Source organism: Lissotriton helveticus, chromosome 7, assembly GCF_964261635.1.
Source record: "Lissotriton helveticus chromosome 7, aLisHel1.1, whole genome shotgun sequence".
Lineage (NCBI taxonomy): Eukaryota > Metazoa > Chordata > Amphibia > Caudata > Salamandridae > Lissotriton > Lissotriton helveticus.
This window is the reverse complement of record NC_136068.1, coordinates 396,468,301-396,493,798: the sequence shown is the minus strand read 5'-3', so window position 1 is coordinate 396,493,798 and position 25,498 is coordinate 396,468,301. Positions and strand designations below refer to the sequence as shown.

The 25,498-nt window shown below is 47.7% G+C and overlaps 1 protein-coding gene across 5 annotated transcripts in view; it reads left to right on the top strand.

Annotated features, from left to right (window-relative positions):
• GSS (glutathione synthetase) overlaps window positions 1–25,498 on the top strand; it is a 757,391-nt gene that overhangs the window by 254,940 nt on the left and 476,953 nt on the right. For all 5 annotated transcript variants that reach the window (XM_078652246.1, XM_078652247.1, XM_078652248.1 and 2 more), the window contains one exon: window positions 11,805–11,944. In XM_078652246.1, coding sequence (XP_078508372.1) covers window positions 11,805–11,944 — 140 coding nt within the window. The remainder of the gene's footprint in view (window positions 1–11,804; window positions 11,945–25,498) is intronic.

Sequence of the window (25,498 nt, the reverse complement as noted above, 5' to 3'; positions counted from 1 at the left end):
TCATTAATAGCCAGATACTCAGTGAGGCACGCGTGAAGCTGCTTGGCGACGTCCGGTCGTTGTAAGAGGGTTTCGCGCAATCGCCACGATCCGGGGGGGGGGGTGGATTTTGGGACCTGGAGCGTCAACTCAACCGCTTCGTTATCAGACAGGGCCGCTGGTACAATGCACACGTCACTGAGGGTGGCAAGTAGTTCAGAGGAACCTAAGTAGTGATCTAGCCTGGCATATGTGCGTTGTACGTAGGAGTAAAACGTGAAGTGCGATGTGTTGGGATGTGTAGCACTCCATAGATATACCAGGCCCCTCTCATGTAGCCATTCCCTACCGGCAGCCATAATGGCGCCTGTGTCCCCATAGCGGTGCCCCGACCTGTCCATATTTGTGTCCATCACTAGATCGAGGTCCCCCCCAATGAGCACGAGGGAAGTGGAGGATTGAAGAGATTCGGAGATGGCGCCTTTTAAAAAGACTTCCTGTTCCGAATTTGGGGAGTAGAGGAGACGATCGTGAAGCGCTGGCCCCCCACTAAAAAGGTGTATGCTAACAGCCTGCCCCTGATCTCCCCCATCTTATCTCCCACACTGCCCCGGAAGCGCCTGGACACCAGAATAGCCACCCCTGCCTTTTTCGCTGGGAGAGGTGAAAAGAACTGCTGGGGGAAGGCACGTGAGCGCATTCTGTGGCAGTCTTTAGGCAGGAGATGGGTTTCCTGTAATAAACAAATGTCGGCCCCCGAATTCTCCAGGTACGAGATCATGCCCCTCCGCTTAACAGGGTTGTTCAAGCCCTTCACATTAAGGGTTAATACCTTCAAACTAGAGTCTTACATAGGAGGTCAGGTGATCCGTGCGCTATATGAATGCAATAACATTGTCGGATCCGATGAAGACGCAATGAGCATCCCGGCCCCACAGAACCCCCCGGCACCCTGGTTCCCTCCCGCAATCCCACTCCCAACCCCAACTCCGCCCCTACAGGCCCCCCCTCCTCCCCCCCCCGAAGCCCCAACTCCCAAACCCGAAGGTTCAACATATAGGGTCCGAACACCCCCTTACACAAAAGAACAACAGTGAGGGTAAAAGCACTGTAGCACAGAAAACAACCAAATTTGCACATGAAATCCACACTGAATTGTCTTATCTTGATCTGCTGTCCGCTCAAAACCCCAGATGGATCCACCGTCTAAAGATCCACAAACTGTCCAATGCAACTCCAATGATTTGAGGGACCGGATTGCAGGTTGGATAGATACGTCATGCCCAATCAATTTCCAGCCCTTAAATCCAGTGAGCCTCCTTACCTCCGGTAACTGGTCACCACACCAAAGCGGGGTTCTGCTGGTTACGGCGTTAGCCCAACCAAGGAACCTGTTAACCTCCTTCCAGCACTGCAGTACTACTCTTGTGTGCGAGGGCAAATCCCTCCGGAGCTTCTTTGAGTAGAGAAGAGGCTCACAACCACCCTCCAGCATGACGTATCTATCCAACCTGTAATCCGGTTCCGAGTCCGCCGCGTAGACCCAATCGTTGATGACCTGAAGCTGAGATGCCCAATAATACAGCCGAACGTCCGGTAGGGCCAGCCCCCCATCATACACCCCCCTAGTAAGCTTTGTCAATGCAATTCTCTGGTTGCCCCCGTCCCATAGCAACGTCCTCACGGCCAGGGATATGCGCCGGAACATCCCGTCTGGCACCGGGTAAGGCGGTTTTTGTAGGATGTACAGGAGGCGCGGCAATGCCAACATCTTAAATAGCGTGGCGCGCCCCATCAAGGTGAGGAGCAGGGCCCGCCAGTGTGCAACGTCGGACGCCAATCTCACCAGAAGCGGCTCCAGATTCCTGACGAAGAACTCCGTCCTGTCCCTCGTAACGTACACTCCGAGGTATTTAAAGCCCTCAGTGACAACCACAGCCGGACATCTCGATGGGACCCGTGGGGGGCCCCCAAGAAGGGGTAAATCAGTGACTTGGACTAATTGATCCTGTTGCCAGACTAGCTGCCAAATAATTCAAAAAGGTGAAGCGCCTGCGCCATGGAGTGGTCGGGTTTGGCCATATTGAGGACAATATCGTCGGAGTATAACGAGATACGCTCTTCCCAGTCATCCGTAAGCGACAAGCCCCAGAAGGACCGTTCTCTCCTAATCCAGTGGGCCAATGGCTCCAGCGCCAGGGCGAACAGGAAAGGGGACAGTGGGCACCCCTGCCTTGTACCACGCCGCAAGGGGAACACCCGGGACAGTACTCCGTTGAAACCTCACCCTTGCCACCGGTCTTTCATACAGCAGGCGCACCCAAACACCAAACTCTGCAGGACCATAAATAAATAGGGCCATTTGATACTGTCAAAGGCCATTGAGGCGTCCAGCGCCATCAATGCCGTTTGAGTATCTTCCTCACCCTCCGTCATGTACATTACACCATAAAGCCTACGCAGATTGTGCCGTGTACTTCTATGAGGCATAAATCCCGACTGGTCAACATGTACCAGTTCCGGCAGGACTGTGAGCAGTCGCGTCGCTAAGGCTTTAGCCAAGACCTTGGCCTCCACGTTGATGAGCGATATCAGTTGGTAAGAGGAGCAGCAGTCCGCCGGCTTCCCCGGCTTGTGGATGACCACTATCGTGGCCTCCAGCTGGTCCGGTGGCAGTACCCCAGCCTGCTGTGCCTCAAGGAACATGCGCCTCATGGGTTCAGTCACTATACTGGCCTGTCGTTTGTAAATTTCCACTGGGAGCCTGTTCGGCCCCTGCGTCTTCCCAGCTTTAAGCGCGTTAAGGGCTTCACTCAATTCCAGGACTGTGAGGTCCCTCTCCAGGCTATCAGTCTGCTCCCCCGTCGGCATGGGAAAAGCGAAGTCCCGCAGGAACTCCGCGCAATCAGATTCGGTCCTGGTGCATACCGGGGTGTACACCGCCTCGTAGTATGAGGCGAATGCCTCCGCTATGTCCACCCCTGCCGACACCAGGGTTCCCGCCTCATCGCGTACCTCCGCGACCCAGGATCGCTCCTCATCCCGGCGTTCCAACCATGCCAGCAGCTTCATACTCTTGTCCCCGGCATCGTATAACTGGTGTTGTACGGCAAGGGAATAGGCCCGCGCCTCACCCTCTGCCAGTGACCGAAACTCTCGCTGCTTGAGGGCCAACTCATGGCCATGCTCCGTCGATGGGGTCCCCCAACACCTCTCTCCAACTCCTCCACCTCCCTCTCCAGCTGCATCATCTGGAGCGTCTCTTCCTTCCTCTTCACACCAATCAACTCCTGGGCCTGACCCCGCAGGACGGCCTTGAATGCTTCCCAGAGTATCACCTGGGAATCGACCGAGCCCTGATTTTCCTCGAAGTAGAGCTGGGAGCCCTCCCGCAGTTTGTCCACTATAGAATCGTCTTTGAGGTACCACGTGTCTATCTGCGGATAGGCCATTTTTATCGTAACTGCCCCCCTGAGAGTGACCTCCACCGGCGAGTGAATTGATATCCCCCGGCCAGAATACACGAGTCCATAAAGTCACCCAACTGATCCACTCTGGCAAAGAGATGGTCTATTCTGGAGAAGGATCTTTGCCTGGCCGAGTACAAAGTATACTGCCTTTGTGTGGGGTGATGTGCCCGCCAGATGTCCGTGAGGCCCAAGGCAGAGGTAAAACCACTCAAGCCCGCCTCCCCCCTATGGCCCTATCCCTCCCCCGAGCGGTCCAGATCTGAGTGCATAACTGCATTGGTGTCGCCACCTAGTATGAAAGTACCCCCTGGAAACTCCTCTAAGTGGGACCCCAATTTTGTGTATGACGAGGCATGCAGACCCGGTGGAATGTAGCAGGAGATCAACAGTAGTGCGCGACCCTCCCATTTGGCCGCCAGTGTCGCCAAACAGCTCGATTCCGCCTCCCATTTGCCCGTGACTATCAGTGGGAAGTCTGTGCGGATTAGAATTCCCACCCCCCTAGAGCCTGATGAAAACCCGGAGTGGGCCAGTAGCTTGTAACCGAACCGGTCCAGTGCCTTACAAGTATTTCCTCTCAGGTGAGTCTCCTGCTGGAGAACTATGTCTGGGAAGTGGCGTTTCAAATACTGCAGGATGAGTGTGCGCTTTATTTTATTGCCCAGCCCATTAACATTCCATGACCAAATTCTCAATCTTGATTGATCACCCATTGAAGAACAAGGCGCTGACGTGCTCAGGGCCCCCATCAATCTCCTGCTGGAGCCCAAGGACCACCCAATATAGCTGCCATACGCGCACACCTGGAGCAAAACAGAAATATTCACACAACAACCCTCCCCTCCCTCCTAACCACACCCCCACCCTGCCTCCCTGCCCAGTGGCCCCCAACCACCCACCATCGTAATACGCAAAGTGCCTGTCGCCCCATAACCCCACAAACAAACAATCAGGGAACAAGAGGCTGCAGCCGCCGAAGAAGTCATTATGTAGAAACGGAGTACACATCCCTCTGGAAAGTTCTGCAAGACAACCCCCCCCCACCTCCCGCAACTTTAAACCCTGCGCCAGAGTCACTGGAATACCGTCATATGGCTCAGCAACAGTCTGAGGCCTCCAAAGTAGCAGTCCTCCACGGATCTTCAGCCCCATACCCCTCAGACATCCAGAGGCCGAGACCCCCTGGGCACGCCGCTCTCTTACCTTCAGTGACCAGGCCCCTCTCACACGATGCTGCTCATTTCTATCACTTTAGAGGAGAATGTCCTGCCCGAGGAAGATCCTGTGACGGGGTAGTGCCAGTCGGCGGCCCACGGTCCGCCATCCCTCCATCCAGTCGCTCGCATCCTCCGGTGAATCAAAGAAATATGCCTTCTCCACATCAATGACCTTTAGGCGTGCCGGAAACAGCATCATATACTTCACTTCATGATGCCTAATGGCTTGTTTCACTCCATCGAATGACCTGTGCTGGACTCTGCACTTGCAAAGTGAAGTACGGGAAGAAACGGACGGTGGCATTCTCGAGCCGCAGATCACTGGACACCCTTGATGCCTGCAGGATGGCGTCGCGGTCGCGATAGTTCAGGATCCGCGCTATGATGGTACGCGGGGAGGCTCCCGGCTTCAGCCTTCCCCCAGCGCACGGTGGGCGCGCTCCACCGAGAAGAAATTAGAGAGGCGCTTCAGCTTGAGATGGTTGAGTATCAGGTCCTCCACAAAGTAGTCCATTGAGGGGCCCTCGATTCCCTCCGGGCCCCCCACGATTCGGACATTGTTGCGCCTCGCCCGTCTCTCCTGATCCTCGAGGCGGGCGGCGATGTCGGGCTTATTCTCCGTGAGCGCGGCAACCTGCTCCTCGAGCCGTTTCGTCTTTGATTGTAGGCTGCCTATATCACTCTACGCTTCCGACATCTTGTCCGACATTTTACTAAAGTCGGCCCGCAGCAGGTTGACCTCTTCCGTCACTGAGTCAAGTTTGGGCTCCATAGTACCCCTCATGTACTTCAGGGCATCTGTTGAATAGCAAGCATGATGTCCTTAAGCAAGGGGTCCGCCCCCCCCCCACCGCCCCGATCTGCATGCGTTCACTCCGCGTGGCCTCCTCTCTGCCCACACTGACGGTGTAATTATCCATTGAATTCATTTGTCTCTGAGTTAACTGGCGGTTGTGGCCCATAGTGCAGTCACTCACCGCGCCACTCTCTGTCTCCAGCCGGGCTCCACTCCACGGCCCGCACCCTGGTCTCTCCGCCAGGCCCCGCTTGGCTGACACCCCAATAGCAGAAGGACACCCACCGCGGGCCCTCTCTGCAGTTGTGGAGCCCACTTATGCAGCTCTATCCACCGGGCCCCGACCAGGCCGCTCGAACACCCACTCTCAGGGTCGCACCAGGGCCCAGGCTCACACGCTTGGCACTGCACAGTCCGCAAGCCGCCAATCGCGTGTTGCAGGCCCCACTCACACCGCCGCAGCCCCGGTCAGTCCAGTCTCATTTACTTCATGGGGCCCTCTGATGAAGCGCATGAGGCCCCGCCAAGCTACCAGCCTCAAGTCTTTTCCGGTCAGCCCAATGCTGCCTAGCACCACACCGACGTGTGCTGGTCTTTGAGGGGGGGGGGCACATCCCCCGCAATCCATGCCTGGTAGATGCCGGGGTCCTCCCGGCGTGCAGACTCAGCCCCGCAGTGTCTCTGGGGGCCCTACAGATAGGGCCGTGCCGCAATCGGCCTGCGCTTCGTGGCAGGGGCGAAGTCAGCTCACCCCCAACAGTCACAGCCACTGCTGGGGTCCGTGCGGGAGTAGCCGCACCTCTCCAGGCGTCGTAGTGGTCGATGTCCCGCTGCTCCCCGCCGTCTTACCGCCTCCCTCCAAGCCACCCCGCCGGGTGTCGGATCTTCCACGCGGGCACCGCCGCGGCACTCACCGCGCTCAGGATTGGAAGAGCAGGCACACTCCCACTAGTAACCGCCACCTCCCGGCTCACTTGCGACACGGGCTCTCAAACTCCGAGCTCCGCCGCCACAGTCGCCATCTTGTCGTCTCCTGGCCCACAAACCGCGGGTGTCCGCAGTCCCCAGCGGAGCTGAAAACGGAGATCTCGCTGCCAATTGACACGGCCAGCCACCGCATTGCCTCCTCCGACAGCGGCGGGTGTCACCAGGATGTACGGATGATGCCAGATTAGGGGTGTATGGTAAGGATATGACTCGCTCAGTGTGCGGCCATCTTCCTCGGCTGCAGACTACGCCCTCCCCACTTGAACAAGGTTTTGATCCCTTACCAGCAGGAGGATGTACTTTCTGCATAGGTGATCATAATGGGAACAAAATAACATAATATGTAGAGTATCTTGCTCTGAGAAGTTGTCACATATGCACCTAATTGGTGAGTTTGATTTAAAATAACCTATTGGAAAGGCCAGTAGCCAGGGTACCATATTTAAACGGAATCTTGTCAAAACAAAGAGATGATAAGCTTTGTTTATGTAGGTCAAGTATGGTTGCATCTGCTGCCCCAGGCTCAGTGTGACATACTTTCTCACCGAGGGCTTAATTAGTTCCTTATTCTCCCTTACCCATTGACATCTATCTAAAAACTTCAACTTAACTGCTCTAACAGCGGGCTTAGTCAAAGGGGTAGGGAACGTAAACAATTCAGGGCAACCTAACTTCTCCGTTTGAACTTTAATATATTCAAGCCATTGGATGCTTAGTGCGTTATCCAGTACTAAGCAATCCTGAATTATTAATTGGCTTAAGCTTGGGGTTGTTTGAGCCCAAATTCTCATCCAGCGGAGAAGTGGGACAACTGCAATCAAGTCTGAAATATAACCAGCTCCCAACTCTTCGTGTACGTAAAAAATTGGGGTAGATACAGGGACAGAAAGTAGTTTACGCATGAAGTTATTTTCTGCCTCTTGTATTTCTGTCGTGTCCTTGTAGCCCCAAATGTCACTACCATAGGTAGTCATCAGGATACACTTAGCGTTATAAATCTTTAAAATCGCAGGGAGCGGCTTAGAACCTATTCTTTTAGCGAAGTCTAATGTTTCCCCTGCCGCTCTAGCTAAAACATTCTTTTTGAGCATGCGTTGTGCACACCATGAGCGTTGATCATCAAAGAGCACCCCAAGATATGGGAAAGTAGACACCTTGGTTAGCTCAATCCCCTTACAGTAACATTTTGCTTTAGCTACCTTCCTAGAACCTATAGTCATTGCATGTGATTTTTTAATCCAAAGAATTCATAAAATCTATAAAACAGTTTAATAACAATTGCAGCCCTGTTGTGGTTCTGGATATTAAAACCGCGTCATCAGCATATAAAAGTGCCGGGATCATTTTTGTGCCTGCTCTCAGTATATCTCTGCCACAATTTGTCAAGGAATGCCCTAGTTTGTTAATATAAAGACTGAATAACAAAGGCGCCAATATGCATCCCTGGCGCACCCCTCTTTTGACCACCCAAGAATCAGTCAGACTGCCGTCTTTATTAAAGCGGACTGCCGCTGTGGTGTTATCATGAGCAGTCACCAGAAAACGTATCAGATCATCGTCTAGCCCCGCTTCTTGAAGGACCAGCCATAGCTTGGACCTATTAACTAGATCAAAGGCCGAGGAGAGGTCCATGAAAGCCAAGTGCAGATCCCCCCCCCACACTGACGATGGTATACTTTCCTATCAACCGGTGGAGTTTAAGGCACTGGTCCAAGGTCCCTCTCCCGGGTCTAAACCCATACTGCAGGTCCGATACAATATTGGCACTATCAAGCCAAGCAGTTATGCGCTCCAAGACCATAATTTTTGCCGAAAAATCAAGGAGCGAGATTGGGCTGTAACATGCTTGGTCATCCCTGGTAACTTTTTTTCAAAAATGGGCATGATCACTGCCTTTGCCCATGACTGTGGAAAACCAAACTTACAGGCTGCATTAAAAACGTAGGTTAAAACCATAGCTCAAAATTTGAGATCTGCCTTGTAGAGGTCAGCCGGTACACCATCGGGACCGGATGCTGCTTTTCCTCCTGATGTCGAGGTGATGGCTTTATGGACCTCGTCTGTATTAAAAACAAGAGGGCAATCTACTAATCCGAGAACAATGTGTCCCACGGAGTTCTTCATATTCTCCAAGTTTTCATCGTTATAAATTTTACAAAAATGCTTTACCCATGTCTCTGCAGGCACTAAGCAATCTATACTGGTGCATGATGTATCGTCAAAGGAGGGGCTATTGATAACAGACCAACATTTAGCACTGTTTGCCAGCACACTGGCATTACTGAGCTCTTCCCAAGCCATCTCCCTCAGTTGTTTTTTCCTAATCAGTACTGCAGTTCTATATGCCTTCCTGCTATTTTTAACTAAAGAGGCCACCCTCTGTTTTTGCTTGAGAGCCTGCATAAGCTCCTTATGGGTGGTTGTGCAGGTATCATCAAACCATCTTTTCAGCTTCGGGCGTGTTACTTTAGTCGTGGTTGACAGGTTAGAAGCAACACATTTGGTAATTGGCTGAAAGGCATACAGGATGGATCTGGCATGAAATTCCTGAACTAGGCACACCTTAAACTCTGGAGCACAGGTAGTATGCAGATTATTCATAAAGCTTTCAGGAGTGATCGTGTCCCATCTTAATCTGCATGCTTGATCTTTAAAATTTATGTTAGTATTAGTAAGTTGACTGACAGTCATATCCTTAAAAACAGCATGTAGGTGGAGATCCAGTGTCAAAGGGTTGTGATCACTAAACGGACTCTGGGTAACTCCTAAATTTCCTAGGGCAGATGTTAACGAGGAGGATACCAATATATGGTCAATTACACTTTCACGTCCATGTCCAATATAAGTGGCTACAGGAGAGGAATTATCTAACTGTTGTAGGCAATGTAGATTATGTGCTGATAGAATACATTCTAATAGCCACCAGATGACGAATGTTCAAAGTGGTTTAGCCCCTGCAAACCAGCCTCCTCCCCTAATGATGTCAAACAGTTATGGACAAGGGCGCGTGTTAAAATCTCCCAGAATTAGTGTGCTATAATAATCATCAGAACTATTCCCATTGGGTGCTGAGAGTAGCTAAGTTATGCCGGTTTGGAGCGCAGCAATGGAGACAAGTGTCTCACTCCATTCCCAGCTGGGCCACCCCCTGGCTCACACATTTATTAAGTGCTAATGAATTGAGAGTGTACTGGAGGGAACATCGTTTGGGTAAAATGTATTGAATACAATGTTTTCTGTATAACATTTTCAGTTATGAGTTTTTGCGCTATTTAAATCACAGTTGTGTGATGTACCATGATGGGTTGGTTGTGAAAGCCAGCCTAGCTTGGGTAATCCTCAACAGTAATGACTGGGACAAACAAATGGGATGTTTGGGTCATGCCGGGTTACCTACTACTAAATGTTATCCTTAGCCCCTAATGACATTGTCACAGTAATTACAACTCACCCACATATCCTGATTACCAGCCTTCACAGAATTGGCATTTTCATGATGTTTTGTGTGTAGGATGTTTTTTGTAATACTCAGGTAATGGGTAAGCTTACAACAAACACACACTTCCTGTTTTTCTGCCCTGGATGAGTTGGGGTCCACCATAAAAGAAATTACTGTGACAAGGACAATAGGATAATGAGGTTTTCGTGTAACAGGGAATTCTCTGTCATGATAAGATCTTTAGCTCAACAGGTGCACTACTTTTTTATATTCCTATTTTTTTATTTCAGGAGAGTTACTTTATTGATGATATCTGATAATGTGTCACTGCAGTGAGAGAAAGGAAGTTTATCTTTATTATAAAAATACATTTGACACATAAAATCATTTTACACCAGTAAATATAATTGTAATGCATTTTAAAAGATCCCATTTACCTAGAGTTAGAAGAATTACAAAAATGAAAGTTGATGTAAACTTTGGTAAGTATGTTACAAATACAATGTATCATATAAACCTCTAATTGCAAACTGTATTGAAATATTGAAAAGCATCTTGAATAGGTTTTACTACAGTAAAGCACTCCGAAAGAGATGTGAGCATTAATAAGGTTATCAGTGGAGTCTTGTAACTTCAAATGCGATTAATTTAAAGGTTGGGAGTGAACAATTCTATACATAATTCTAAAGTGCACAACAAGCAAGAAATGCATTGTTTTCCTTAGAATCATTTTCACAGGGATGGAAAATAGGATATTGTTAGGGGAAGCTTAATGAATGTGAAAAAAAGGCAAAAAGTTCAGAATGTTAGATAATCGCTCTTCACAAGTTTTAGTTTTTTTTCCAATTGTAAAATTTCATTTTCTGTCTTCCTCCTCTCTAAAATCTTTATTCTGACATTGTGTATATCCTTGGATTGAAATTCTTCCTGTTTGTAAAACAATTCTGGATTTCTTTAGTGACGTGTTAGTTCATCAATGTTTAAATAAAGAAACAGTTGCGGTATTATCTAAAGACCATGCATTCATCAAAACATCCCCAATGAAACTGCTGCCATTGACATTTTTGAGTTTGATGATGAGGAGACTTTTTCTTGTGATTCTTGCTGCTAGATTGTTGATGTCCCTGTATTTGGTGTCAATGGCCAAAGTCAAATTCTTTTAGGATTGTTCAGTTGTCATGATTTGAGGAATGAGGACAGTACAAGGTATTTGGAAATGGTAGGACCGAGCCACAGGTTAGTGTTTACAGCCAGTAGGATATCTTTGTAAATTATGAGACGGAGTATGGAACCTTCCTTATGGGTAGGCCTATTGTAATGTTACGTTAAGGACATTGTTACATAGGGCGTCAGAGAATCACAAGGCAGCCGAGTTACTAAAGGCACCTCAACTGAGGTGAATTTTACCCATTTAACAAGTGTTTGAGGAAAGGTAGAGTTGGGCAGAAATGTGCTGAATACTATGTTATACAAAGTAAAGATGAACCCCAGGCGATTGCTAGGTGAAATTTAGCACAGTGTGGTGGAAATGATAGATACAGGTTCAAGTAACCTGCATTCAACGGAGGACTGTTTTGGAAAGCTCTGAATTTATAATCCCAATTTTACTGAGAATCTAGATTTTGAAAAAAGTTGGTGGTGGAATTTGCAGACAATAAACAAATGTTCTTTTCATTTTGCGATGCTTGCTGATTTGTTTTTCATTATCTTGCAATTTAGCAAAAGCTCCATATAATATATGGATCACAATCTGTAAAAAAACAAAATTGGAACATTTTATTGTATATTTCATGAAAAACCCTTCAGGGTCATCCTGCTTTTCTTTTCAGGTTAAATAGAGTGTATATATGTTGGGAAATTTGAGTAATATGATCAAGATCGGTTTCTAATTATAGCATGTGTTTTATTTGTGTCAGTCTGTATTCTTAGGAGTCAATCGCTCTGATTATATGTTCCATTGTGAGTTAGACGGTACAACAACACTGAAGCAAATTGAGATCAACACCATTGCTGCAAGTTTTGGGGGCCTGGCATCAAGAACCACTGAAGTACACAGGTACGGATATATCTGTGATGTGTGTATTGAATAACTAGAGAATCACTAAAAGGGTCTTTGTCACAATATAGTGGTTGCACTGTATGCTTGTCTAAGATGTTTTGCTTTTAATACATGCACTGTGACAATAAAGCTGTATTGTACCCTTTCAACCTGGATTGACAATGAGACACATTGTAGTACAACACACAGTTCATTATTAACCAACATATTGTTGCACCTTTTTACACGCATAGATCCTATAATTTCAATAACCATTCCTTTCTGAGTCCTGCTGTTGGTGAGACTGTCGTTATCTCTGTGTTGGCTGACATTTTGGAGTGTAACTATTCTCTGTCAGCTTAGTTATACACTAGTTCCAACTTGCTTTGGCTACCTCTGGATCACTCCTCTACAATACTTGACTTTGGTTGACATTTTGCCTTAAGACTTTGGCTGACCTGTTGGAGTGGAAATCTTCTAGTCCTTGCTGTTCCAGTTTCCTGGGATAGTCCTTTACAATATTTGATTTTATCTGATATCATAGATTGGTTTACTGCATCAGTCTTTGGATTACTTCTGATGTGATACGCATTCTACAGTTTAGATCCCAGACAAACAGTGGCATAGCTAGACCTGTCCCTGCGTTTGCTGCCTGGTGTGGAGGGGGGGGGGTCAACAGATGACTTTCGCCCCCCACCCCTTGCCCCTGCTATGCCAGTGTAGACTAAACCTTTTTCTACCCTCTAATCAGTTGAGTTTAATCTAACTGGATCTGAATATGAGGCGTTCCCAATAGCAACTACTTTTATTTCATCCAAGATTCCTCCGACATGTTTGCCTGTGGTGTTGGGAATCTGATCTTCTAAATTGTGAGGCACCTATATGGGTGTACATGAATTAACCTATTTTCAGTAATTAAAACTGGACCTGAATCTCTTGACATTACCTAGCTGTCCTCTATAGCTAAAAGCAGAAGGAACACATTTAAAAAAGAAAATCTCCTCCACCACCAAAAGACTGTAATTACTGACTCTTTTGCAGGGCAACTGCAAACAACTTGATATAATTTAGCACGGACACTAACTCCAGTCCCTAGACTTTACACACCTCCTATACTGTGTCTCCACACATCACCATTCCTGGTAGCATCTAAATAAGTCTCTTCTAAAACCTCCACGTCCCAAAAGAGGCAAAGCCTCAAGTGAGTCATGATGCTCAATCACCGACATCAAAAGTGGTACTACATAGCACATTTAAACTTGAGCATGCACCAAATCCTCCTAGGCAACGCACAGCCAACGCCCCAATCGCACACTGCATTCAGCCATGAACAGTGGAAGTTTGGTTGCACCTAACCCCGCTGCAGTCGCTCATCCACGCTCCCAAAACAGGATGCAAGGGTTTAAATGTGGTCCACAAGGTAAAATTACATTGAAGAGATCTTCTGACTGAGAGTTGCTTCCATGAGTAAAGTAATTGATACATGTAATCTGTGAAGAACTAAAGTGTTTCGCGTCAGTTTCGCTGTACTGTGGCAACAAACTCTAATTTGACTTTTGCACTGCAGTAATAAATAAATTAATGTTTATTATTATACTTGATCAAAATAGTGTCACATTTATAACACTATAGCGGCATAAATATGTATGTCTTGATGATGAAAATAAATGTAGCCCAATAATACGTTATTTAGAGCAACTGTTCTAATAAACAAAGATTTCCCCATTTATTGCTATAGTTCAAAGGTGTTGTTGTCACAGTAGTTCATAACTGACTTAAGAAAATACTGGTAATGCTTTAAACCCTTAGTTGCTAGGCTTTTTTCCCATTTTGCTAAGTATATTTTGGTTATTTGGGGTAGTTTGCGCTTAGGCCCCTGTAACTTTTTGGCCACATAACGTATCCACGTAAAATTTGCCTCCTTCTTTTCCAACACCCTGAGGATTCTTAAGGTATACAGGGTTTGTGGATTCCCCTAGAGGGGACCCAGAAATTAGTCAAAATGCAGCTAAATTGTGTCTGTTTTTTAACAGAAAATTGGGTAAACTACTGCAGAAAAAAAGCATCTGTTTTTTCCCTGCAAATGGTATCAGCAAAGTGTTTGTGGTGCTTAAATCACCATCTTCTTAGTTTTCAGGGACAGGCAGACTTTTATCAGAAAATCCAACATTTTCTACAGAGTTTTGCCATTTTACTGGGACTATTTGTGCTATTTTCTGTTCTTTCAACCTCCTTCCAGTTAGTGTTAGAAATGGATGTGAAAGAAATAATGGATCCCGGCAAGCTACACATTTCTGAAAAGTAGACAACATTCTGAAATCAGCAAGGGGTCATTTGTGTAGATCCTCCAAGGTTTGTTTATAGAAACTAACAGTTGAAAATAAAAGATATTGAAATTGAGTTGAAAAAAAACCCAGCCATTTGTGGCAACGTTTTCACCTGCAACTAATTCTAAGTATGGCAAGTTTTTGAAAGCAATTTACTGTTACGTCTACAAAACCCTTCTGGTCGGGGGATATATAGGACTTGCAGGTTCACCAAGAACCCAAGGAACACATAGCCAAAAACTGAGCTGCGTCTTGACATAGTTTTTCATTGTGTACCAGGTATATATCAATTCATTTGGTAGAATATAAAGAGTGAAAAATAGTTACCAAGGAAATTGGAGCAAAATATAGAGTGGAGAAGCAGTGTTTATTTGCAGATCTGGAATCTGTGTGGATCCACCAACTTCTACCCACCCAACATTTCTCAAAGTCTCCCAATAAAAATGGTACCTCAGTTGTGAGGGTAGGCCTGGTGCCCGCAGCAGGGAAGGGCCCAAAACGTATTGTGGAGACATCATATTTATCTATCACAAACCAACCTTGTTTTGCAAGAGGGTCACCTGTGTTTTTGGTTCCAGGCTCGGCAGCCATCTAGGGAAACCTTCCCAAACCAGACATTTCTGAAAATTAGACAGCAGGGGCTAGTCCAGGGAGGTATGGCTTGTATGAATCCCCCAACATTTTCCTACCCAGAATCCCCTGCAAGCCTCAAATGTAGCTGAAAAAAATCTAATTTTTCTCAAAAAGTTGTGGGATCACTGGGCTGACACAAATTTTCTACCACCTAACGTTCCCCAAGGTCTCCTGATAAAAATGCCACCTCACTTGTGTGGGTGGGCCAATTACCCGTGGCAGGGTAGGTTCAAAACTTATTGTGGAGACTTCAAAATTACCTATCACAAAACAATCTGGTTTTGCAAGGGGGTCACCTGCGTTTTTAGTCCCAGACTCAGCAGCCATCTAGAGAAACCTACCTAACCCATTTCTGAAAACTATACAGCCAGGGGAGTCGTTTTCCTACCCAGAATACCCTGCAAACCTCAAATGTACAAAGTGATCAATGACAGACTAAATCATAAATAGACGGTCTCAATCATGGTCCTCTCGTGGCAACGCTAAACCATTATCAACAAAATGCAGCATCCGAAGCAGAAGCAAGTACCGATCGTGACACATGATGGCCAAAAATATAGCCATCACCATCAAGGGACTAGTAGATCAATATGAAGACATTGATGGCTTCCTTATCAAGCCCATCAAAAAAGTTGAATCCAAGAACCTAAGCTCTTCCAGATGTGTGTTAGTCCACCAGATAGCCCTAAAGAGGGGCCTAAGTGTGGCACTTTTGTCCCTCAAATACTGTGCCACTGAATTCAAGCTAGCCTGGCTGATTAGGGGTGATGCCCTGAAACCGGTCAAGACTGATTTGCATATAGTTGGGTCTAAACTGAGGTGGCATGGGGAGAAAAAGAACAATGGCTTTAACCCAGATCTATTGACTGGGGGTGAATGTCAGATTTGCTCTGCATTACGTCCATCATCTGTGTGTCTTTTGCCTCAAATACTGTTCAGCATACAAATTAGCCTGCTCAACAATCTCTGCCAAAAAATACATTGTCCATAAACAACTGAAAAAAAATGTATAAGCAAAACGTTTTCAGTATCCTCTACGCCCTGGGACACCAGCAAAGTCAGGCAATGCTGGCTGCACCTTGCCTGGGGCAACCCAGAGATCATCTCTTCCAATGGGGAGCCTTGCAGCTCCAGGCTGCAGCCAGATGCGTCTTGCTTCATAATCAGCACATCAATGTCCTTATCTAAAATAGGCACTTCATCTGCACTTAAAGTGCCTTCATCATCTGATGATTCCTCTCGGACAGGAATTCCACTGGCAGAATCTTCCACTCCCTCCTCTGCCTCAGATGCAAAGTTAGTCTCTGAACCATTGTCAAAGGAAAGGCTGAAAAAGCATATCAACAATCTGCTGAGCAGTAATCCTGCAGCAAGTGGGCAGCAGAAAATCACCCCGCTTGGAAGCGACCCGTGGCCAAAAAAACCCTGGTGCATAGTTGGGTTTTCTGCCCCCATAAAAAAAACAGGCGATCTGTCCCCCGGGGTGGGCAGAAACCTGCAGAGATAAATGTACCACCTTTAGAAGCCCCAGGGGTCGCTTTCATCTGTGAAAATAATTAATCCCCGGTGCCTTGTGGACCCCCCCTCTGGGGGGGGGGGGGGCGCAGAAAGGTCAAGAATACAGGCCGGTCTGTCTCTGTGTGTTCAGGCAGAAACCAGCAGAGAAAAAATTGCCCCCTTTGGAAGTGACCCTTGCCCAAAGGGTCACTTCCATCTGTTGAAAAAAATAAACCCTGTTGCCTAGTGGTGTTTGGAGGCAGATAGGCCTAAAAAATAGGCCGATCTGTCCCGGGGGGGCGGGTGGGGGGGGGAGAAAATACATAAACTTAATTTGCCCCCCTTGGTAGCGACCATTGCCCAAGGGGTCGCTTCTATTACACCAAAAAAAAATCCCCTCCTGCCGCCAGAGGAATGCTGGGGGACCGAGTCCCACCCATCAGAGAGCGTCACGGCCCAGGAGATGGCCAGGAACAGAATCTTTCGAGTAGCCCGCGCTGCAGGACTGCTCGAGTGGTTTAATGGAGACAGCCTCTTCCGGCTCCTCCTGCCACCATAGGAATGCTGGGGGGCAGAGTTCCACCCCAGCAGAGAGCCTCGGGGCCCAGAAGACGGCCAGGAACAGTGTCTTTCGAGCAGCCCGCGACGCGGGACTGCTCGAGTGGTTTAATGGAGACAGCCTCTTCCGGCTCCTCCTGCCACCATAGGAATGCTGGGGGGCAGAGTCCCACCCCAGCAGAGATCATCACGTCCCAGGAGACGGCCTGGAACGGAGTCTTTCGAGCAGCCCCTAATCTAAACTAATAATTTAGGTGTAGCGACAATATTTGTTACTCTCAGATGTATATTTCTAATTGTAGATTCTTCACTTTGTGACTCTCACCAGCTAGCTACCAGACTGAATCCGGAAATCGTTCTGCAAGCGCTTTAGCTTGTTAGTTGGTGGTGCCATTGGTATCTAATGGTAATACGCCTGGCTTCTCACAGGATATCACAATGCATCATACAGCGGCCAACCATGTGCACTTAGGTCACTAAGTTTTCAGTGCAGATCAATTGCTTTGCTCCTACTTTTTCTCAGTTCTTTTACCAAGTTATTTTAGTTTTTTTATACCAAACTTTCAAAACAGTGTGCAAGGATGCCTTACCCTAAAACAATAGGGTTCAAACTTGCTTTTCTTCTGCCTTTAGTGCCGTGCCATCAAGCATGGATGTCTACTTACCTGAAAGCCATGCACTGGCTACCGATCCGCAAGAGGATTATATACAAATCCATTGTCCTGACCTTTAAATCTCTTCATGGGTTGGGGGCCCGTACCTCAGGAAGAGACTTCAATTCTATTATCCACGTCATGCTCTGAGGTCTGCGGCACTCCAGTTAGCCGGCATCCTAAAATCATTTCATGCTCAAATTGGAGGTCGCTCCTTCCAGGTATAAGCAGTGAAACTCTGGAACAGCCTCCCCCTGGAGCTTAGACAGGTGCAGGATCGTCTTCCTTTTAGCAAGTTACTGAAAACCTGGCTATTCCAGCAATAGTGCGATATTAGCAAGTTTAGTGCTCCGTTAGCCCCCGTATCTGTAGCGCCTGGACAAACAATCGAGTAGCCGTGTGCTTTATAAGTCCCTTATAGCATAACATAACACGTCCTGTAAAAAATATTTTTTGATATATTTGATAGCCATCAGTGAGCAGGAAACCTAACTCTACGCTGATGAACACAAGAAGCGGGCCAGTCCTGTTTCAAGTTGTGAGTTGATTCTTGATCCCTTTCCCATTCACTGACCTTACCTAAGTCCAGCATGAAGGATAAGTCCAAGTGCAAATGTAAGAACTTGCTGCAGACATAATTCTTTTAGAAGGGTCCCCATCCTGGTTTGGACATCCGATTCAGAGCTAGTTCTGATCTTGGAGCCAATGCGCCCCAAAATCAATAACCATACTTGAATCCACAGTAGATTGCAGCTTTCAAGGACGCCACCCTGCAGCTGTTAAAAATGGTTTGAGATTCTTATGGCACTCCATTAGGCCCCAAGTATCTGTCAGGGTCATCAGTTGGTCATCTTCTGGTTGGTCCTTCCATGCCAACAACTGACCCCATTCTGACCATACTTCAACCCTGCCAGTTTTTTTTAATCTGTTCAGGTTTCAGCAGCTCCAGTCTGGTCCCTGCCCTGTCTTTGTTGACTGGTTCAGAGTTGATGTTGCGGAGCGTAGTCCCCATGTTCCACAATGAAATAACCAGAGGATCAGATTAGTTCAAGAAATCCATTTATAACTTTGTTGTCTTCACAGAAATCCTAGGACCAGGTTAACGGCGAGTCTCCTCCAGCCCCTCTCTCTCTGTACAACAGTATTTCAGGCGGGTGGAGCCCCTCTTCCGCACTGACTTAAGTGTTCTCCAATGAGTGGAGCATGTTCCATATAATGAAGAGGACGATAGAGAGGCTGAGAACATTTTCCCCACTCATTACACTGGCATGTACCTTAGCCTACAAAAAGCCAGTGGCTTAAACAACTAGCATAACAGGTCAGTACCTGATGATCTGACTTTTTTTGAGGCATCACCCACCATCTGAGAGCTTTACAGTAATTTCAACACACCTTCTGACAGTGCCAATTCTGATGTAAGGCCTCAATAGTGTCATTATGACCAGATTAGGGAAAGAGTTTTCAGGAAGAGTACAGCAGGGAAGGAAATCTGGAATGAGAGGACACCTGATTACTATAAAAGAGAACACGTATATCTGTGGCACAGTATTAATCAGTGATTGCCAATGTCCATTACTGGAAATAAAGCAAACACACGAGATGATGGACGGAGTGCTCAAACTTTTCAGAGACTCAACCCCAGTCACAGATCTGAATTGAATCCATCATCATTCTTTAGCTCACCTCACCACCCCAGTTCAGACCCAGCCATTTGCAAATCAGTCCTGACCCTGATCCTCATGGGAACAGTCCAGCCCGAACGGCCAAGCCAGGTCTTCCCTGGACGGGAAACAAGGCAAGAGATCTCCCTTAGCCAATCTGCTACTTCAGTTGGAGGCTACCACCGACGTTACAACGTTGGCCTGCCTGAATGACTGCAATAGAACTTCTTGCAGCTTGGCCACTGTCCTGCTGAACCCAAGCTTGCTGCAGTTTTTTCCCAGTCCACGAGGGGAATGTGCACCTGCACATGAGCTGGGATGTGTGGGGATCTAAGAAAGACTAAAACTCTACCTCTCTGACTGGAGGGTTGAGTGCCAGAACAGGTGGGCGTCTTTTAGTCTAGCTTTAATCTTGATGGGCATATCCATCAGAGCTTCAGCAAGTGTAATGGCACTGGGGGCCAGGGAATTGGGGGTCTTCAGGACCTAAATGTGTTCGGGGGCATTGTCTTTACTTGCGTTAGGGTCTAGGTTACCTTTACTAGACCATTGCCTGGCATCGCTGGAGGGGTAAGATGTTGGTGCGGTCCATGCCATACTTGATTTCGTCCTTGACCCCATCAAGGAGCCGCATGGTAAACTCTGCAGCTCCAGCAGTGTGGGCGTTCCTAGTTCCCTGGGCCATTTGCCGGCGCTGTTACAACTGCGTACCATAAGTAGACTAGCATTCCCTCTGCTGCTGAGAGTGTGGAGTGGGGCTGGCTACGACTGTCGGTGCCTCCAAACCGGGGCCTGCAGCTCTATCCAAAGGAGCCTTTTAATGACGGATATTGCTTCTTTTAAATGTAAGTGTGCTTTTCGTAATTAATTATATGGGGCAAGGTCAGGTCCCTTCCAGACAGGGAGATTTTAACTGCACGTATTTGAAATGTATGCTTTAAATTCTGCAGTGAAGCACAGAGAACTGATGAAAGCTCCCAGAGTGCTCTTCGACATAACGTACATTTGATCAAATAATCGCCCTTCTTCATGCTGCATTTAGGATGCTTATTCCTGTTGTCGTCGTTTCCCAGTTAAACATGCTTCTTTCATCAACACACCCTTCTCCTGCCTCTGTTGGTTTTTACCACTTTGCCTTCTTTGGGTAATCTCTTCTCCCTCAATGTGCAGTGTTCCCATTCTCCTCTCTTTTAACTTTGAAGTCTCATGTCTCTCCCCTGCCCTGTCTTTAACTGCCACTATGACGTGCCCGTCACCTGTGCATCTTCCTCGTCTCTTATGGGCTCCAACGCTCTCTGTGAAGGTGCCTCCTTTTGTCAAGGTAACTTTCTTGACAGATGTTCAGTTGTCGCACTAGTTGACCTTCGACACACCTATTACTTCTCTTACTCTCTATCTTTCTCTTCCCTCCATGACTCTCTTTTTCAGACAGGTCCCTTCCTTCTGTCTCCAGCTCTATTTCCTTTATTTCACCTATGCCTCGGACTCCCTCACTACCACCCTTTAACTGTCCCCCTAAAGTCTCCATAACCACACACTTTCTCAGATGCATTTAATTTGATTTATAGCACCACTCATGCCAGTGTATGGTGTCAGAGCACTATACATCGCACACACTACACAGAGACCATCATTTATACGTGTGTAAATCACTGTACAGGAAATGTTACATAAGACAAAGGACTACAAGGTGTAGAAGCCACATGACCATACTAGTAGGCAGTATAGTTTAATAGCTCACTGTTCTATGTTAGGATTTTAACTTATAAACTGCAAGTAACAAAAGGATCTCTCTGACAAAATCAGTAACCTACTAACCTAGTTAACATTATGAGCACTTTGTGAACTGCATGGTACATGTTCTTTTCAGCAGGCACATTAACCCTCTGTGCTACCTTTCCAGGAGTCAACCCTTGTACTAGACAAAACTCCGATCTCTCTCTAGGAAGAACATTAATCACCGAAGTTATCATGACATTTTTATTGTTGCTGAAAAATGCTGGAGGCCAGGAAGGAGGCAGAAGTTTTTTTTAAACCATAATATACTTGCAAACACTAGGCACCCACCTGAAATAGGTACTCAGTGCGGTCACACCGTTCGCACCGCCCTAACCTGCTCAAGGTTCATGTGACCTCAGTGACAGAGGCACAGTGACTGGATCACTGTTGCTCTAGGCTGTGCTGCTTCGTAGGCCTGCCCGCAAGATTGGAGATGAACTTCAGTATGGATTGTGGTGGACAGGCCTTCAAGGTTACCCACAATTGACACAGCTATGGTACACCTGCTTGTGCTAAGACATCAGGTCTTCTAAGGTCTAGCATGGGAATGTGCTCCCTCAGGAGAGTGGTCTTGGGGACTGGTCATGAAGGCTGAACCCGGTTCCCCAGTTCCAAATTTGACAGCTCTGGCCATAGTGCCACATCCTCTCCCCTACTGAACACCATACTGCCCCACTGAGAGAAACTTGCACTGCCTTCAGCTACAAACTAATTGTGCCCGCTATAAACCCTTGGATGTGGCTCAATTCAAATTATGCACTTGGTACGACTAATATGCTGCCTAAAAAAATAAAAAGATAAAAGCAAACACTCATAGGGGATGCAAGATTAAGTAAAGCATGTGAAATGTAGCAGAAACAACATGGTTACCTTAACGATCTCTCACTCACTATTCAGAAATCAGCGAGTGGTTTTACCTGAAAAGTTAAGGACATGACTACAGGGCCCTGAAGGGAACCGTTTCAATGTCCATTGCTTATATCCATAGAAAACGTAAGCAGTATAATTTAAAAAGACCACATCAATAAATACAGAGCCATGATACACATTTTGTTTTCCAATCCACCCATGAACCAGGTATTGCAATACATCCAGGAATGGTGCACTTCCCCACCTGGGGACAACAATGTTGTTCAAAGAAAGAAGAGAAAACTAAAGTAGAGCTACACTGCAAAGTCTGTAAAGTGAGGCTGATGTGTTTGGATGTGAATAAAAGCAATCTGGCCACTTTGCAACCACCACTCGGGCTTGCTATATTTAGTTATTTGTTTATTTTTCATATTTAAAACCTTTTATTTCTCTCCATCCCGAGGCTGCACTTTGGAATAGAAAAATGTCAGAACAAGCATTTACAATGCAACGGTTTCGCCTTTGCCAAAGTTAGAGCTATTGGCATTGTAAATGACAAATTTTTTATTTATGTGTTGGTTTTGAAAACAGATAAATAAATGGCATTGTCATTTACATTGCCAACAGCTTAATCTCTTGCAAATGTAAGACCTATTGTACCCTACTGGATTTCACTGAAGAAATTCAGAGTCTGGTCTGCAGATGTCACGTGACAGACGGCCAATTGACAGCTGAGGGGGTTAAACCGTGCTGGGGTGGCACATTAAGGCGACGCTTGCTGTCCGTGCTTGTGAGGAGGTAGTGCACCTGTTGAGGGAGAGAGAGTGTGTTTGCATATGTGCGTGCATGCATGTGTGTGTGTGTGAATAAGCACTTCCAAGATTTAGTGGGACTAGAGTTTTTATCTACAAATCATTGTTTTCAGCTGTGTTCTAATGGAATCAAAACAACACTACACCCCCCATAATGCATAGTGTGATCACATAAAAGTACAGAACTGGAAAGAGTGTCCATAATGACCAGCTAGACGGTTGTCACCCTAAGAAGGATGTGCTTCAGTCTCCAGTGCCACGGGCGAGTGGAAACACACACTGTGCTGGTGGAGAAGTAGAAGAAGTACAAGTGTCCATAGAAGAGAAGTAGAGGGGATGCACTCTCCACTCTCTATCCACTCTGCACTCCCTATGCACTCTCCACTCTGCACTCCCTATGCACTCTCCACTCTGCACTCCCTATGCACTCTCCACTCCCTATCCACTCTGCACTCCCTATGCACTCTGCAGTCCCTATGCACTATGCACTCTCCACTCCCTGTGCACTCTCCACTCCCTATGCACTCTCCACTCCCTATGCACTCTCCACTCCCTATGCACTCTCCACTCCCTATGCACTCCCTATGCACTCTCCACTCCCTATGCACTCTCCACTCCCTATGCACTCTCCACTCCCTATGCACTCTGCACTCCCTACTCTGCAGTCCCTATGCACTATGCACTCTCCACTCCCTGTGCACTCTCCACTCCCTATGCACTCTCCACTCCCTATGCACTCTCCACTCCCTATGCACTCTCCACTCCCTGTGCACTCTCCACTCCCTGTGCACTCCCTATGCACTCTCCACTCTGCACTCCCTATCCACTCTGCACTCCCTATCCACTCTGCACTCCCTATCCACTCTGCACTCCCTATGCACTCTGCACTCCCTATGCACTCTGCACTCCCTATGCACTCTGCACTCCCTATGCACTCTGCACTCCCTATGCACTCTCCACTCTGCACTCCCTATGCACTCTGCACTCCCTATGCACTCTGCACTCCCTATGCACTCTTCACTCCCTATGCACTCTTCACTCCCTATGCACTCTCCACTCTGCACTCCCTATGCACTCTTCACTCCCTATGCACTCTCCACTCCCTATGCACTCTCCACTCCCTATGCACTCTCCACTCCCTATGCACTCTCCACTCTGCACTCCCTATGCACTCTGCACTCCCTATGCACTCTCCACTCTGCACTCCCTATCCACTCTGCACTCCCTATGCACTCTGCACTCCCTATGCACTCTCCACTCCCTATGCACTCTGCACTCCCTATGCACTCTCCACTCTGCACTCCCTATGCACTCTGCACTCCCTATGCACTCTCCACTCTGCACTCCCTATGCACTCTGCACTCCCTATGCACTCTGCACTCCCTATGCACTCTGCACTCCCTATGCACTCTCCACTCTGCACTCCCTATGCACTCTCCACTCCCTATGCACTCTTCACTCCCTATGCACTCTCCACTCCCTATGCACTCTCCACTCCCTATGCACTCTCCACTCCCTATGCACTCTCCACTCCCTATGCACTCTCCACTCCCTATGCACTCTCCACTCCCTATGCACTCTCCACTCTGCACTCTCTATGCACTCTCCACTCTCTATGCACTCTCCACTCCCTATGCACTCTCCACTCCCTATGCACTCTCCACTCCCTATGCACTCTCCACTCCCTATGCACTCTCCACTCCCTATGCACTCTCCACTCCCTATGCACTCTCCACTCCCTATGCACTCTCCACTCCCTATGCACTCTCCACTCTCTATCCACTCTGCACTCCCTATGCACTCTCCACTCTGCACTCCCTATCCACTCTGCACTCCCTATCCCCTCTGCACTCCCTATGCACTCTCCACTCCCTATGCACTCTCCACTCCCTATGCACTCTCCACTCCCTATGCACTCTCCACTCTCAATGCACTCTCCACTCTCAATGCACTCTCCACTCTCAATGCACTCTCCACTCCCTATGCACTCTCCACTCCCTATGCACTCTCCACTCTCCACTCCCTATGCACTCTCCACTCCCTATGCACTCTCCACTCTCCACTCCCTATGCACTCTGCACTCCCTATGCACTCTCCACTCTGCACTCCCTATGCACTCTGCACTCCCTATGCACTCTCCACTCTGCACTCCCTATGCACTCTGCACTCCCTATGCACTCCCTATGCACTCTCCACTCTGCACTCCCTATGCACTCCCTATGCACTCTCCACTCTGCACTCCCTATGCACTCTCCACTCCCTATGCACTCTCCACTCCCTATGCACTCTCCACTCCCCACTCTGCACTCCCTATGCACTCTGCAGTCCCTATGCACTATGCACTCTCCACTCCCTATGCACTCTCCACTCCCTATGCACTCTCCACTCCCTATGCACTCTCCACTCCCTATGCACTCTCCACTCCCTATGCACTCTCTATGCACTCTCCACTCTCCACTCTCTATGCACTCTCCACTCTCTATGCACTCTCCACTCCCTATGCACTCTCCACTCCCTATGCACTCTCCACTCCCTATGCACTCTCCACTCCCTATGCACTCTCCACTCCCTATGCACTCTCCACTCCCTATGCACTCTCCACTCCCTATGCACTCTCCACTCCCTATGCACTCTCCACTCCCTATGCACTCTGCACTCCCTACTCTGCACTCCCTATGCACTCTGCAGTCCCTATGCACTATGCACTCTCCACTCCCTGTGCACTCTCCACTCCCTATGCACTCTCCACTCCCTATGCACTCTCAACTCCCTATGCACTCTCCACTCCCTATGCACTCTCCAC